The sequence below is a fragment of the Dermacentor andersoni genome, chromosome 2, assembly GCF_023375885.2.
Source record: "Dermacentor andersoni chromosome 2, qqDerAnde1_hic_scaffold, whole genome shotgun sequence".
In the NCBI taxonomy this organism is placed as follows: domain Eukaryota; kingdom Metazoa; phylum Arthropoda; class Arachnida; order Ixodida; family Ixodidae; genus Dermacentor; species Dermacentor andersoni.
Genome location: NC_092815.1, coordinates 28,158,143 through 28,174,371, shown reverse-complemented (window position 1 = coordinate 28,174,371; position 16,229 = coordinate 28,158,143). Strand labels below are relative to the sequence as shown.

General features: G+C 46.7%; 1 protein-coding gene across 1 annotated transcript in view; it reads left to right on the top strand.

Annotated features, from left to right (window-relative positions):
* LOC126542176 (corticotropin-releasing factor receptor 1-like) overlaps positions 1-11,889 on the top strand; it is a 318,876-nt gene extending 306,987 nt beyond the window's left edge. Inside the window, exons 10-11 of the mRNA XM_055077310.2 lie at positions 4,783-4,824; positions 8,798-11,889. Of these exons, the coding sequence (XP_054933285.2) occupies positions 4,783-4,824; positions 8,798-9,085 (330 nt within the window). The 3' untranslated portion in view covers positions 9,086-11,889. The remainder of the gene's footprint in view (positions 1-4,782; positions 4,825-8,797) is intronic.
* Positions 11,890-16,229: the final 4,340 nt, after the last annotated feature.

Here is a 16,229-nt window from a genome sequence, read left to right as displayed (position 1 = left end):
ATGGTGCATATATAAATACAGTTCTCTGCAGCTACTGATCTTCTTTGCATTCTTAATCAATCAAATTCCGCTATCGTCCTTGAAATTTATTTTGCTGTATATAACTAATGTGTCGTAAGTTACAGTGCCGCCAAGACTTGAGAATGTCGTTGGCCTAGAAGTCGTAATACACGTGAATTTAAGAAGGAAAGCTACAAACAAACTAAAACTGCATCCTTCCGACGCCGAAGCTGGCTAGACTGTACATGAGCCCATCGTAGTCGAAATGCAGCTGTACTACGCACTTGTGCCTGCTGGCAAAACACGTGGTTTATATCGAACGTAGAAGTCCCACAGACAAGTAGGTAGCTTCCACCGACGAACAAGAAGTTTCGTCTCGTATTTACAGCCTGTTCAAATGCATGTACGGTGCAGAGATGCTGTTATTTAGACCTCACTGTACGGATGTGCACGAAATTTGTTGCACTTAAAGATAATGTGCAACTTGGAGCTACTGTTCAGATCAGGGGTCCTATAACGTAAAATTATTGTGGTCTGTCTTTATTCCAATCTCCTGACGTCAAATTTACGTAACCACTGACGCAAACACCGGGCGGTAACCAGCAGCGTTGTTTGAAAAGTCTAATCAAATGCGCTTCTCGTTTACGGGATGTCATTTTCTTTTGCTTTCAAAGTGAATAGCATTGCCTACATTGAGCAGTCTTTCTTATCTAACTGGCTGGGAAGAGGCGAGGAGCACGCTCAAGTGGGGAGAGTTTCAACGGGGCCGAGCCAGCACAGTGAAAGTACATAACCGGGTGAGGAGGGCGGTGCCGGCGTCTGCGATTGGTCAGCTTCCCCTTACTTAGCTTGCGCTGGCTGGGCGAAAATCGCGTGGCGCACCACGGAAGGTTTCAAATTCCACTAAAATGGATACTTAGCAGAGTAGAGTTGGCAGGAAAATGTTGTATACGGGCTGATAGGTATCGGTAACGTTATACGACCACGCAAAATCTTTTATTATACGCAAATAAATTCAAACTCCCCGGCAGCTCCAAGTAGCGAGTGCCACAGCGATCGGGCGGGTAGTCGTCTTCTATTCCTTTCAGAACGGAGAAGTGCCCGGATATTCAGAAAAACTTTCAACTTCTTTCGGCATATTAATGCGTCTTCAACACGTACACGTCACTTTGACGCGGTGAGTTTTCGCGGCTTTGTGACGTTGCGTGACAGACAGGCACAGTGGGTGCAGCCCGAAAAAGTTTGACCAATAGCAATTGGTCAAACAACGCCTTCTTCGCTAATGGCGAGAAAGGCGTAGAATCAGAAATTATTTTTCTTTCGTTCGGTCTAACCATGCATAATCAGCGTGCGCATATCATATTCCTTAAAGACTCCGCACGGTGGCATTACATAAGGGTTGGGATTACAATAATAGTTAAAACAATATTAGTTAAGACGAGAAAATCACTGACACTTCTTCCGTGATTCCAGATGAACTGGTGATGGCAGCGATGTCCTAAGGAAGGCCGTTCTCGTCTACAATTACACGAGGGAAAAAAAGTAGACGAGAAAGGGACAGTGCGCGTTAATTTGGGGTCGAGCGACACTTAATGAATGACCTTTGCGACGTGATGCTCGTGGCGGCAGTGAAATGTTTGGTGTGACGGCGAGAGGATTGTATAAAAATTTTGAACTAATGATAGGCTGGTGATGCGACGGCGATATGAAAGAGTTGGTAAACCGGAGTCTGCTTTTAAGGATGATGCGCTGACGTCGTAAGAATATGCTGAGTGAATGAACCCAATAGCGCGATTTTGTAAGGCTTCAAGTGTGTTAGTGAGGTAAATTTCATGCGGGCACCAGATAGCAGAGGTGTATTCAAATGTAGGTCTGATGAACGATTTGTATGCTAGTAGTTTTACGTGGAGAGGAGCTTTTCGTAAGTGGCGTTTAAAGAAACCGAGATTTCTGTTAGCAAATGGTATAACTTTATTTACATGCGAACACCAGTCAGTGATTGTAGGGATTATAGCATGAACAAAATAAGTAGTTTAGAACCAGCGCATTTTACATGATAATTAATAAACCCGCAGTACGAAAAAAGGAAATTATTTCATTACTATTTAAAGGGAAGCGGATAAAAGGGTGGCACTCCTACATCGATTCACATTTCGAATATCTGCTCAAACAGGCTAAGCTGACACCTTGCACCGTCTGCATTACAATGAGCGCCAATAAACATAACACAGTCGTGATCCCAATAAACTTAAGAACGTCTAAACCTAACTCGAAGCACGAAGAGCAAAAAATAAAAGGGGGGGGGGGGGGAGGAGAAGGGGGTCGAGCCCATGACGACTCAATTGACGTGTTCTGAGCTAGTTAAGTCATTTTTTTTCTACACTTAACGGCTGTGCTGACGCCTAGTCTTCTCCCGTCTTTCGCTTCCCGTCGCTTTAAGTTAAAACTTCAAACCATCTACTGCTTTTTTTATTAGATGGGCTTCTCCTACGCAAGGATTATATTGCAGTGCAAGAAGCTTTCAAGGAAAAAAAAAGATTTTGATTATGCAGTTACGATATGGACATTTACAAGCTAGCTGGCACGCGAACACAAAAGCACAAACCAGCAAACGTGCGGACGCGGGCACATGTGCAAAAAGTACACGATCGTACATACGTAAAACAACTCGGAAGTATGAACATCATCAAACGAACATACAGTGACGTCACAGCCTTGAGAAGATGGCGTTTGTTTTCGAGTAATACGTATACGCGCAGGCAAATGCACATGCACGGTCACGCATGCTAGAAAATTGCGGCACGGCCTACGAAGCGCGCTTTCGTTGCTTCAATATCGAGCGTTGTGATCTAGCCATCACGTAGAGCAACGCGGTATTGTCGACTTGACCACTTTCTTGATTACTTTTGTTGCCTTCAGCTGAGCTTATTTACATATTTTAATGGTATTTTTCTAAATTATATTTTTAGGGCATCAGTTTCCGGAGCCAGAATCCCTTTGCGCGCATCTCACTAATCGTGAGAGTGTCGTTCGCACAAAATGCAATCAAGGAAAAATATACAAAGCTGCCGAAAAGAAAGCGAGCTCATTTCACGGTCTCTTTGCCTTGAACGCTTTTTAAGCCTCTTAATCTCTTCTGAACTAAGTTCACTGTTGCGGAAATAACACCTCTGCCGCAGGGTAGGTAGCTTTTCTAGGCAAGCTAGTTTAGGAGCGCTGAACCTGCAACACCGCGTGTACCTGCCTCGTCTCCTCGAACCTTCCAAAATACTCGCTAGAAATTGCCGGAATCCTGTTGAAGGGAAATAACAATTTGGACGGTGCTTAAGCTTCGCCTGTAAGGGTGGAACGCGATAGCACTCGAAGACCCCTGATTGTTTTTCATGCTTCCCGGCAACCGTACTTATGTAACCGTTGCTTGGCTCGATCTCCTGATATTGTTTCGCCCTTTCAATACTTAAGGCTGAGAAGATCTAACGTAAGAGATATGCGTTGTTGGTGTGTTGTTGTGTTTTTATATAACATTTGTTTGTGGGCTGCCGGTCTCAAAATACCGAGGAATAACTTTGTAAAGAGTGAAAGACAAGGTATGAGCAATTTTAGTGATAGAAGAGTGGTTTGGTATGCGTGGTACGTAATGATGTTTACCGAAGTAACGGTCGACGCCGGATGCGGGACGTCGGCGCCGGATTTTCTGCGACACAGGGCCCTTAACGCTGTCAAGTTAAAACGTGATGCACCCAAGTGCAGGAGTTTAAAGAGCACCCTTTGTTGTTGTTGTTGTTGTTGTTGTTGTTGTTGTTGTTGTTGTTGTTTATACCAATTGATTAATACGTAGCGGCGCCTTTTCTTAACTATCACTTGGCTCAACGGAAGCCCACATGATATTGTTCGTGCGCCTTGACTGCCACTTGAACAAGTAAATTAGCGCCATAAATGCACTACACCAAAGGTCGTTGCGAAATAACTCGAACTGAGAATCAAGTCATGCCAGTCTGGCTGACTGACACACCGATCTTTGTTCTTCTTGACAAAAAACGCGTCCAGTGCAAGTCCAGATGAAGCGTTACCTCTCCTGCTCAGAATTATTGTCTCCCGAAAATCGAGCGTCACACGCACACGCGGTAACACTTGCCACCATATGTGAGCCCTTGTACTCCTCCTTGTTTATTTTTTGCCCATATTACCTTAAGCGATCGTTCGCGCAACGTTCGGTTTGGCCGACATACAACTGCCCGCAAGACAAGGCGGTGGCGTAGACAACTTTTTCAGAGCACTTAACAAAAGGCTTCTCATGCCTAGTGCGGCAGCTTTGTCTGCTTTCACAGCAAACTCGAAGGCACAGCTTAGAAAGTTTGTTGGGCGCAGAAAAAAAAAACAAGAAGTATACCATGACGGTTTGCAACCTCTTTAAGGCAGTGTGACACTTTGTGTACACATGCGGTATAACCTACGCCCTCAACTTCGGTCGTTGGATCTCTGTTCTTACTCTTCGCTTCACTTTTTGCGGCAGAGTCTCGGCTGTAGCGTTGACGACCGTCAAAGGGAACCCAGCAACAATTGCCACTTGGTCGGCGAAATCTCCGTTCTTTCAAATCAAGCCTCACGCGCGATAGCCGGCAGCGAAAAGCAATCGGCATTCTTTCAGTGCCATGCGTTCTAGGTGCAGTTGCAAATAACCTCAGGCTACTGCGCAGCATAGACCCAATTAACGTTTACGGGGTAATTCGCTGTTTATTCACACCTCCGGCATTTCTTTTCCTTCCTCTCATTTTCCCGCAGGGTCTCTCCGTCTCGATCCTCTACTGCTTCGTCAACTCGGAGGTAAGTGAAGAATTGTGTTGCGGGCCCGTATTCGGCAAAGAACTCTTACTATAGAAATGCTCTTCGGGCGGAATGTCAGCCAATATTGATGCCGCATATTTTATCGGCTCTGGAGGGCGATTTAATGATTTATTCATGGCGTTTAAATTCCCAGAGCAACGTAGAGGTTATGAGAGGTGGTGGTGTGGAGGGCTGCGGTATACTTTTGACCACCTGGGGTTCTTTGAGATGTACGTAACTCTGAGCACATGAGCGTTCTTGTCGGCCAATGGCAAACAGAACTTACGGACGAAAACGTTGGGGAATCGTTCCTGTGGGCTCGTACTCACAAGAAGCTTTTACGTTATAATTGTTCGTAAGATATAATTCCAGCCAATCCTGATGCTAGACATATCATTAGCCAAATCAGTCGGACAGTGAAAAAGAGCATTTACGAACAAAAACTTTTATGAATTCTTCCCCTGGTCTATTGCATGTCCGTTTGCATGAAACCTTATATCCAAAGGCGCGCGAACTAAACCAAAGCGAATTCGCAAAAGGAATGTTGGGGCATTTCAGAAATGTGAAAGCGGGCGCTTCTTCACGTACGCCGTGTCCGTTAATCTTGTACATAGCTTCTGTGGATGCTTTAGTGGATTTGGCGTTGCGCTGCTAGGCACGAGGTCGCGGTGTCAAATCCCGGCCGCGGCGGCCGCATTTTGATGGGGGCGAAATGTGAAAACGCCCGTGTACCCTGCACTGTGTGAACGTTAAAAAACCCCACTTAGTCGAAAACAAAAAATCCGGAGCCCCCCCACTACGGTGTGCCTCATAATGAGATCGTGGTTTTGGAAAATAAAAACCCTAGATGATTTTTTTTACATAACTTTAGACGTTGCCCCTTCGGCTGTCCATCTAACTGCACCGCCGTGCACTAACGTAACTCAACGGGCAGCATTTTCAAATAGTAATAGTTCAGAACGGCACCCGAATTTCAACAACTTTTAGTTAGCAACGTCGAGAGGGTGGGCCATGTTATTGAAATGCATATTTGCGGCACTTGGTCGTAACGTCTTCGCTGCGTTATAGCAGTGTCCTTGTGAAGGATTAAAACGCTCCTATAACGCAGCAAGGAAGTTGCGAGTAAGTGCCGCAAGTAAGCATGTTATTAGAAGGACGTACCCTCTCGACGTCGCTAATTGAAAGTTGTTGAAGCTCATGTGCCCATTCAAAATATATATATATATATATATATATATATATATATATATATATATATATATATATATATATATATATATATATATATGAATGCTGCCTCACCTTTAGTGTGCCAAAAAAAAATGAATCTTCAACACTGCTCCTTCCACGTTCGCTCATACATTACCGAAAACCACCAAGCTTAACTGCATTGCGAAAGGTCGATGTCGGAATTTAAACAACATAAATGATCATGTTCTCTTCGCAAACAATTTGCAAATGTTATTGATAACTGCTCACCCATTTCATTTATGCGTTCCAGACACCTTGCTTTTAGGCATCTATTGTCGCGACACACGTCGATATGGCCTACAGAAGCTCAATATCCAAGCGCATACCAACCACGAGATCCCTTGACTTATTGCGATGTTTGGTAATAATTCATTACGTGTACGGTATATACTGCGGATAGAACTGACGCCGTGTCCGGACATCGCGGTGTCTTCAGCATTTCTGTCCGCCCAACGCGTCATCCTCGCGCCATACTGTACGCGACCCGAACCTTCCTTGGAAATATACAGAGCGCCACCATCATCTCATTACTAAGGCTTCTCGGACCAAAACAAGGGAGGCACACGGATGGCACTTGCGCTATAGTAGTTCTTTCACTGGCACCTCCGTGGTACTACCATAAATATTTAACGTGCTCTGGAACGGCTACGCAGCAATATTAACCCCATTAGAACGGGAAAAAGGAAAGCAAGTGCAGCAAAAGAAAGAAACGCGAATTGCAGCCGCCACAACAAGTGCCAGTTCGCTAGCCCCACCGAATGTCGCTGATCCCGCTACCGTTCTGTGCGCCCCCTCGGACGAGTCGAGGCACCCCTGCATGCTGCATGCGCGTGGGCCGCCAAGTGGCAAAGAGGAAACGGCAAGTAAGGACATTGCGCTGCCGAAGCTGGTCGAAGACCCCGAAATCCTCGAAGGCGACAGCTTCGACGTCATCGTAAGCCGACGCATATCCCGGCGGTTCCGTTGAGACGCGAGGTGCACGCTCCTTCGCTTTTGCCCGCACGCGGCCTCGGGTCCTTTACATTCCTCGAATGCGAAGCGGTCGAACGCGGCACCCGGGACCTGTTTACGCGGCGCCGACTCTTTCCCGAGGGGCTGAATACCACGACCAAAGAAGACTTATTGTCAGGATTCCGGGCCAAACGCATGTCGTTGTCGGGCAGCACTCCTCCGGTTCCTTTGTCCTCGTCGCGTTTCATATATATATATAGGCACGAGTGTGGCATAAATGCAAAAAAGACGGCGACGTCACTGCTCGAAGGGTCAAAATGCCGTAAGCTGTGACCGGTTGCCCTTTTGCAACACTTTCGTCGTCTGTAGCGTCGTTCATTCGATTCCCGTCGCCGCCGAATACTTACGTAAGCTGAAGCACCGTTGGGGGGCTTTGCATTGTGCCAGCGAGATCTGGCAATGTCGCTGAGTGCGCTGGCAAGCTGCCTTCGAGAAACTCGACCCCATCGAGCCATTGGCGCTTCTTATTTGCACATGTCCTTACGCGTGTCATTGGCAGAGATGCGAGTGGCCTTTGCTGGCGTCTTTGTATGTCCTCCGTCTCTTACGCATCTTTATTTTCTCTCATTAACGTTGCTCCTAAGAGAAAGACCACTTTGTAAGAAAAGGTGCAGTCAGTCGCTTTCTGAGTCATACAGGTTGATCAGTGATTGCTGTGAGGTAGCTCTAAAAGAAACAGGTCGCATTCTTAAGAGATTTCATTTTTTTTTTCTTTTGGTAACTGCACACAAAGAGGGCGGGGTAATATTTTCCGTGCAGTGGCTGAAGTAATATATCTCACGATAACTGTTCGTAAAAAGGGCAACCAAATTCATGAAGATTCTTTTTCTATCGCAGGTGCTCTTTGCCATCGGCCACCTTCGTTAATTAATATGTCCGAAAACGCGGTTTGCTGAAATCTGTTGCCACGGACAGTTTTACCGTAAGAAGTTTTTGTGAGCGCGGGCTCTTATTAACTTAGTAAGACTAAAAACCGGCTCGGGCTGTTTTGCGACTGCCTTGTTCAAAGCAGCGAATACATCAACGTGCAACAGTTGTGAGTCGGAAGAAACTACCGAGCAGCCGTTGAACTTTCCCTCAACGCGACGTCCAGCGCACCTCTTCAAGACAACACTAAGCCGACTAGACTCTAGTTCACTTCCTAAAACAAAAATTCTTGAACCCTGGCCACAACCGTCTATGGCGCAGAAAGCTATTCGTGCTGTACTACATTTTTGAAGGACAATGGTCCTAGGGCAATGACTACATGTAGCTGTACTACATTTTTGAAGGACAATGGACCGATTGCAGTCCTGTGGTGTGTGCTACTGTGCGCGTACATTGCCCACTCTCTCTCTCTCTCCATCTTCCTGTTCCCCCTTTTCCTTAACCTCAGTGTAGGGCAGCAAACCGTACTCTCGTGCCGCCTCCCCGAAGCGAAGCAGTGCCGAATTTAGCACGATAGAATCGGACTATTAAACGTGGGCTATTCTTAATGTTTTTCGCTTTCGACTTCCTCAGCAAGAGGAAGAAGGCACGTGGCTGAAAGGCTTCACTATCCCGTTCTCTCGTGTATTCTGTACACTCTACGGTTGAGCGCAACATGCGAAACTTTCGGTGCCGCTGCAGACGTGTACTTATTGCGCCTATTGTCGCCTGTTATCTACAATATCATTAGTTTAATATGTTTGTTTTTGTTTTGTCATCTTCTCCTTACATTTCCGTCTTGCAGGTGCAGACTGCGGTGCGCAACGCATACATGCAGGCGATGATCAGGCGCAACCCGAACCGCTACTCTCGCGGCCGCGGCCTGTCGCAGAGCTACTCGACCTACTGCGAGGCCAGCTCGCTGGCGCCAGACCTGCACCCGCACGTGGCCGGGCACAAGGTGGCTCCCCTGCGCAAGGCGCTGGGACCCGCGCGCCGCTACTCGGAGGTCGAGGTCGAGACGCTGGCGTCCATCGTGGCACCGCCGCACGCTCAGCCCACCATCAAGTGGGAGCGCAACTGCTACTTCTGAAGCGACCACCACCAGCCAGACTGAGTCATTGTCTGTAGAAACCTCATCCCTCCCGCCGCCATTGCAATCAAACCTGGCCGGGAACTTGGTCTGCGCCTCACGATGTCTTCCCGCTCGCGTCACCGAAAGACCAACTGAAACTCTGTTGCCACCAAACTTAGGCAAGATCAAGAAAGCTCTTACAGACACGTCTCTGGAGGAACACCGCGATTGTTCTCTGGAAATGTGTCTGAAGTGGAGGTTGTGACGTGGGCGGTTCTCGATGGGGTGCGCCTCGGTTCGTCATTTACTTAAAACTGTTCAGCGCGCATGTACACGTGGTGATTGCCTCATGATTCTCGTGTCACATCACCACAAGATCAGTGAAATATTCATTGTTCTTGGCGCCAAAGGAGAGAAAAGAACTTTGCGGACATGTCGTCGGAGAAGCGTATGTTTTTCTCACCAAATCTGTTTGGAACAATGTGTGATGTAGATGGCTTGTGGTGCATACCTTTTCGGGACCCTTTTTCGGGTCATGCGAACCTGCAGGGTCACAGGACTCACTAGACTCTCTCGTATTAAACGACAGAGATATGATGGCCACACACTTCTATATGGAAAGCTACTATGGAAACGTTCTCGGGAGGACGCTTGTATTTTTCTCTGAATGTGTGCTTAGTAGTGATTGTGTAAGAACTCAACCAGTGCGAACAGCACGTTGTCAAAGCAGCCTCTTTAACTCTGGCATGGACAACGGTTCTTCCTTGAAATGACGTCGAGCAAAGGTGTGCATGTGTATACCTCTAACCCCATAAGTTTTCGTAGCACGGTATCCCAGAAAAAAAAAAAAATTCGTGGTAATCTTATGCCCGCCTTCAAAACGGGAGGTGCAGTGCATAATTCTCCTCACAATAATCACACCGCTCACCTAAGATTTATTTATTTATTTATTTCAAAAAATCTAAGCTTCGTTGCAAGAAATTCGAGAAAATTAAACTTTTTCGCCGATTCCGTGCTCCGAAAAGTTTCGCGGTTGGCTTTACGTCCTCCTGTACGAGACAAGCTTTGCGCAATGGCATTCGCGCGATGCGGTGGCCACCTGTGCGAGTGGCAATCATCGGAGCGGAGACAGATTCATTCTACTGTCTAGATGTATCGTAGAACACAAAGGAAGCGTTGTGGTAATAATAGTGTCATCCATGACCAGTGTTCCCTAGAAACATCATGTTCCTTTGGTCGGTTATTGATGACAGGGCGTCAGGTAGTCGCAAAAACCTGTTGCATCTTACGGAACACAGCGTCCCACTCACATGGAGGAAACGTTCTCAGGAAACCTTCTTGCTTCAGATGGTTTCACGCTGCGTAGCCCGACTATACACAGTATACCCTGTACACCCTCCTTTAGAAGCTATCTTGAACTGTGGATTTGTCACGTAGAAATTCTGTCGCCCTACTCTTCAAACATGTTCCTTGACGCACAAGCCTGATTTCTCTCACGTGTTCTATAGCGCATTTAACATTATGGAACTTTGATTTACTGAATTATATTTGTCTAATTTCTTTAACCAGCTACGTACAAACCTTTAATGACTAAATGAGTGTCCAAATTCACAGGAAGTGCAGATGCAGTGTTAAACATATGTCACATAATGAGCGCAACTCGATGTCCCTGTCGATGCCTGAGAGAGGAGTGTGTAGTTACTGAAATTTCTGCTCAATTGGTTTTGCTTGTGTGTCATCTCTTGGTGAGGTACGCTATATCGCGCTCAGCATGCAGCTACAACGCACGACCGCTTTGCCACGCGCTTTCGCCTTATAGCTCATACTGAGCGCGTTAGTACCATGACAGCATGAAGTGTCTGCGAATCCAACATGTCACAAGTAAGCTTTCCAAGCAGTTCCCTTGGGATGAGTGTAACGAATCGCTTGCTCCACCGCGCAAGGCAGCCACCTCAAAAGAAATACTCGCGAGTGTTTATAGACCTTTGTATTTGTCTGTCCGAAAATGTTATTGTGTCGTACCTAATGCGACCGCCAAAATACAATATAGGCTTCGATTGCACTACATTTTTTTTAAAATCCCATGCTCCATTATATTACGTCCCTTCTGCGCATTTAGCCTTGGAGCTGTTTCGCTGACGCTCGCATGCTGATAGCCACTCGCATTCGGGGTTACGATTGCGTATTCCACTCTTCCAATTCTGACTTTAGAGGAGCCTGCAGGACTGTGTTATTTTTTCGGTACTGTTTCCCGTATGGGAAGGAAGGGGCAGGGGAGGGCGAGGCTAGGTCAATCTTACACATTTTCTTCCCCTGTTTTAGTGAGGCAGGTTATAGAACGTATGTACGAGATAAAGAATTCCACATTTACGCCGGGCGAGCAGGCGCTACCAGTATCGACTTTGCGCAGAGAGCTTCGCGCTGCTCGGCGGGGTGATCGCAATCTGCAGCCGAACCCTCCAGAAAAGCTCCGCTCAAGTGACGACGACCCACCGCCTGCATCTAACGGCAGGTCGATCAATTCACGGCCACGTTCCGACAGCCCACGGCGAACGTGCGTTCGCAACAGGGCACCGTTTAACGCTGCTGCTTACCTATAACGAGTCACGCTCACTCTGACACCCCGAGTGGACCCGGTGGGCTCTCACCTCAACCGGCTAAAAGCAGTCGACGTTCATTAATGTCCGTGAGGGTCGACTCAAACAATGTAGGAAGCGCGCAACCTCTCTGACGTCAGAGTAGCGAGTTTTCGATTGGCCGACTGGCACTCTTTGCGTAATAGAACGTGCAGTTAATTGGTACTTACACAAAAAAAAAAGAAATCCGGACTTTTTTTATCATTGTCCTGCGACTGACTGGCACATGTGTGTCGTCTGCTTCGCGTCTATTCTTCAAACTCCTCAAAGGCAACGACCACGTGCGCTGCTTTGTTTACACGGCACCAAGCGTCGCGTGTCTGTGTAGCACGTTGCTTCCCGAGCACCTGCGGCATCTTTCGTGGACGGCATTTTCTATCCAGAGGCTTATCCACGCGAGGGTTATGGGTGCATTCGCTCCGTTCCCAGCTGCGGTGTCTTAATGCGCAAGCAACGGACGAAGCTAGAGAAGGTCACCGACTGGTCCTTACTCTCATTTACCTCCAAATGCCACACCACGCTCTCTGCCCGTCTTTAGATGTTGAGCGACAACGGGCGTTGCACAACGTCCACTGTGTGCGTGATCCCTCAATGATCCCTGGCTGCTTCTCACGCTTCATGGCAACTGCAGCTCATGTAACCGTAAAGTTTACCGGGAAACGATGGCGGCGAACGCTGTGCACGAAGGCGAGCTTTCTGGTAGAAACGTAGCCTCTCGCATGGGTCGCGAGGCGCGGAGGTGAGCGCCATCTGGAGGTGTTGCAAAGAACCGGCCGCGCCGCTCTATGAATGATGGAAACGCTGGAAAATGGTTTTGTGTTTGAGTTTCCGCATGAGAGAATTATGCTTTCGTGTATATTCAAATTACAATCCGACGCTATCATGTCTGTATGTTGTGTGCAAGTGGTACTTTACGATTTTTCTGACGCATTTTACTTTGAGAAATCCAATTAGTTCAGTAACTTCTTTGCGCTACACGGAGGGCCTGCGGGGTGGGTACGTGTGGTTCGGAATGATTACTCGCCAAAAGACGCTCGATGCTGGACGCAGGATGCCGAACGCCGACGCCGGATTTTTTTGCGATACGGGGCCCTTAACGCTTTCGCGTTGAAAGTACGCATGTCCTTTTTGCCACACAACGGCAGCCATGAGCCATGCCCAGTGAACAATATGTAAATAATTCGTAACTTGTCTGAACATCCTCTCCACCCAACTGCTACGCACACGTAAGTGAGAACTAACTCTCTACAGAGCACCAAGTCAAGATACACATAACTCAAAGTCAATCGTATAATGCATGAAAATGTTGCAGTGTTTTAGAAGTCACCCTGCTCACATTACCTTAAACGCCCCTACCTTTCTGGTCCTTATATTTGTCATGTATAATGAACGTGAGTTACTAGGTTAGGCATTTTGTCAATACATGTTACGTGAAACGTCCCTGGCGTAACACCTATTCAGTAGACACTCGAGAGGTGCACTGCCGTGAGCAGGTGAGAAAATAATATTTACTGAACAATTTACTACCCGCCGCACCTATACCTTCAAACTAAAATACAACGCCTGTTATCAGTCTTCTCCTTGCAGATGGATACGTGCAGTTAGGCTGCAAAATATTGCGCTGAATGTAATACTTTTATTATTAGCTCTACTTCGAAAAGTCTAGCAATGTTGTTGTGGAATATTTTGTTAAAGCCGGTTTCTGAAAGCCTAACGCATGCGAAAGTAAGTCTTTTTCGGAAACTCTAATATTGGATTAGCTTTGGCAGCTAATCGAACCGAATGAACGCCCAATCTAGTTAGCGAGAAAGCAATCTAGTTACGTTCTTTCTTTTTTTCTTCTGAGGGTCTAAGGGGGGAAGTAGGTGAGGATTTCTTCTGGTCTATAGTCACTGACTCATCTTGTTTTTCGCGGGTAAATCCCGCAACATAGCGCCATTATAGCCTTCAGTGACTCAAAAGTCACATTCTGCTAATAGTAGAGCTTTCATTCCGCTTTGTGGGTCGGCCGTAGGTGAGCGAAACAGGCACCTAATTTTTAACCAACGCCACCAACTTTACAGAAAAGAGCTTGTTACGTGCTCAACAACCTGACGCTGATATATGACCGAAACAGTCGCAACAAATGATCTTGATTCCCCGACAATGTCATTTATTCAGACACTATCTCTACGCGGGTAAAAATTTACAGCTTCTGTATTTCTGAGCATTAACTCGGCAGTTTTCTGATCAGCAGGTTTACCCTGAGCGGACATTCAAACAAAGAAAGGGCATAAGGAGGGATCATCTGAAATACGTACACACAAATACATTTATGTAAATGTGTGCATGTGAGTGTGTAAGGGGGGGGGGGGGGGGGGTGGCACTCATTTATATAACAGGCAAGTGTTTCTTTAATATGGTTGCTTGTATAAGCCTGCTTTCTCGTCTGTTTCTAAAGGAACGACCTTTCTGTCTGATTAAGTTGCGTGTAGAAGTAACACACCGAGAGCAATTGCTTCAGATTTAGTGCCCAGGCGGTAGTACAGAAGCACGACTACTTGAGTTAAAAGCAAATCTCCTGCTACTGCTCACTTTTTTTTTTTTTTCATTTCCGTGCAAACAGCAGAGAGCCACTCCACAGTTCAGGTCGATGCAGTTCAACGATCGCAGTACATTTCTCAAGTGGACATAACCACTACTCGCATAAGCTTTACTACTTACGAAAACAGACGTCGTGAGTGGTGCCAAGGCTCGAATGGTGCCGTTGGGAAACCCGAGGGTTGAAAATCGTTTTCGTAATAAGTGCACGGACTAAGATTGTTGACTATAGGGAGCTACGGAGGGAGGGGGGGGGGGGGGGGAGTACAATACCGAGCTTTCCTAAGGAAACTTGATTGCTCTATTACGTAAGGTACTTCTTATTTGCGTAACTCGCATCGACGACTAGCGTGCAGGAACTTGAGATGCTGGTGACAGCGGTGAAGGGTCGAAAGAGGTTTTGCGTAAGAACCAACAGTCCCTTCTGTAAACGCGGTAATTTAAGCCTACCGCTGAGCAAGCTCGCGGCAAAGGTCACTTTCTTCGTTGGGGGCACGCCTATTGACGAACGTCCGAAGTCGTGGTGTGTTTCATATTTCTTTTTCTCGGGTTCTCAGATTCTTCCCCGAATCAACGCAAATGCTCATTCATGGAGAAAAATAAAGGGTAGGGGTAAAGGACGGAATTGTAAATTCGAATGCATTGGTGCTTTCGTTTTCTTCTATTATATGCTGTCTTACCAAAAATAAACGAAAGAACGGATCTTACGAAGTATTGGTTTTAAATTCTTTAAATTCTGCGTCTCCGTCGCTCTCTGTCTCCCTCTTGATCATTCGTGTTGTGGAGTGAGAGCACGTCAAAACGGACTAATCAAAATAGTTCCACTTCGCTACCCTGTATCGGTAGGAGAAGAGGTATGGCAAATAATAAGCAAAAGGAGGCCATCAAGCGCACCCACTGTCAGAATACGCTGCGCAGTATTGTAAGCGACTGTCACGCAGGTCCAAAAACACCGGAGAGCGAAGTAGCACACGTGTGCATTTTTTTCCCTAGAGGGAAACAAATATCAGTGAAAATGTAACCACTATCGAAATCCACTTGACATCAGTAAGCAATGTCTGCAAGTCGTTTTACGAATTTGGCATTTTGCCAAAAGGAAGGGTGGATTATCCTTTCGGTGCCGGGCAACGTTCACGCTATAGAGTTTTCGGCTTCTATGAAGTTAGAAGAGGCGAGTCATGTCCGGAATACCGAAACTGCTTCTCTCTCGTGCTTGAATTTACACTAGAATATCGGGCCTTTCCTCCACTAATGAAACGCACCCGTAACAGTCACTGACGAGACCCTCGGGAAGCTTCTCAGCTGGCCGACGGGTCTAATCTCGAGGTTTTCCCTGCGTTAGCATGCAATCAAACTGATAAACAAAGCGTCACTGTTGTCTTTCAATGCACGTCGCATGAGCCGCCTTACTTATAAGTTTTGCGTATCCTTTCTTTTATTAGTCAATCCAGCTATCACTCACCCTAACGACAGCGTTGTTTTCTATTAAAAGAACAAGTGCCGCATTAAGAGCGCAATCACAGAATAAAGGCAAGTTTCTTGAAAGAACAAAATTGTGAGACTTTACGTTCGCTATTGTCCGCGCGACAAAGACCTTGGCACCTTGTTACGAAGTGCTGTCGTCCCGGCTTTTCGGAACTGTTGGCGCGTGCTCTGATCAGCTACGAGAAGTTTTGGGCAAATTATCGACACGCTGGTCTTGTCGATAGTGTCTGCCTCTCCAATGATCGCGCTCAAGAAAATAAAGGAAACGAAAAATGGTGGTGAAGCCTCATATAAAGTAGGTTGTTCCAGCCGGCGCGCCAATGTTCGATAAATGCTCGCGCTGACACAGGCTGCACTATCGAGCCGAACGAAGCCGAGAAAGATCACTATTGACCGGTTCCTGTCTTACTTGCGGGCGTTTTGCGATAGCCTCGCGTTAGAGATTGATTTTCTTCATTACT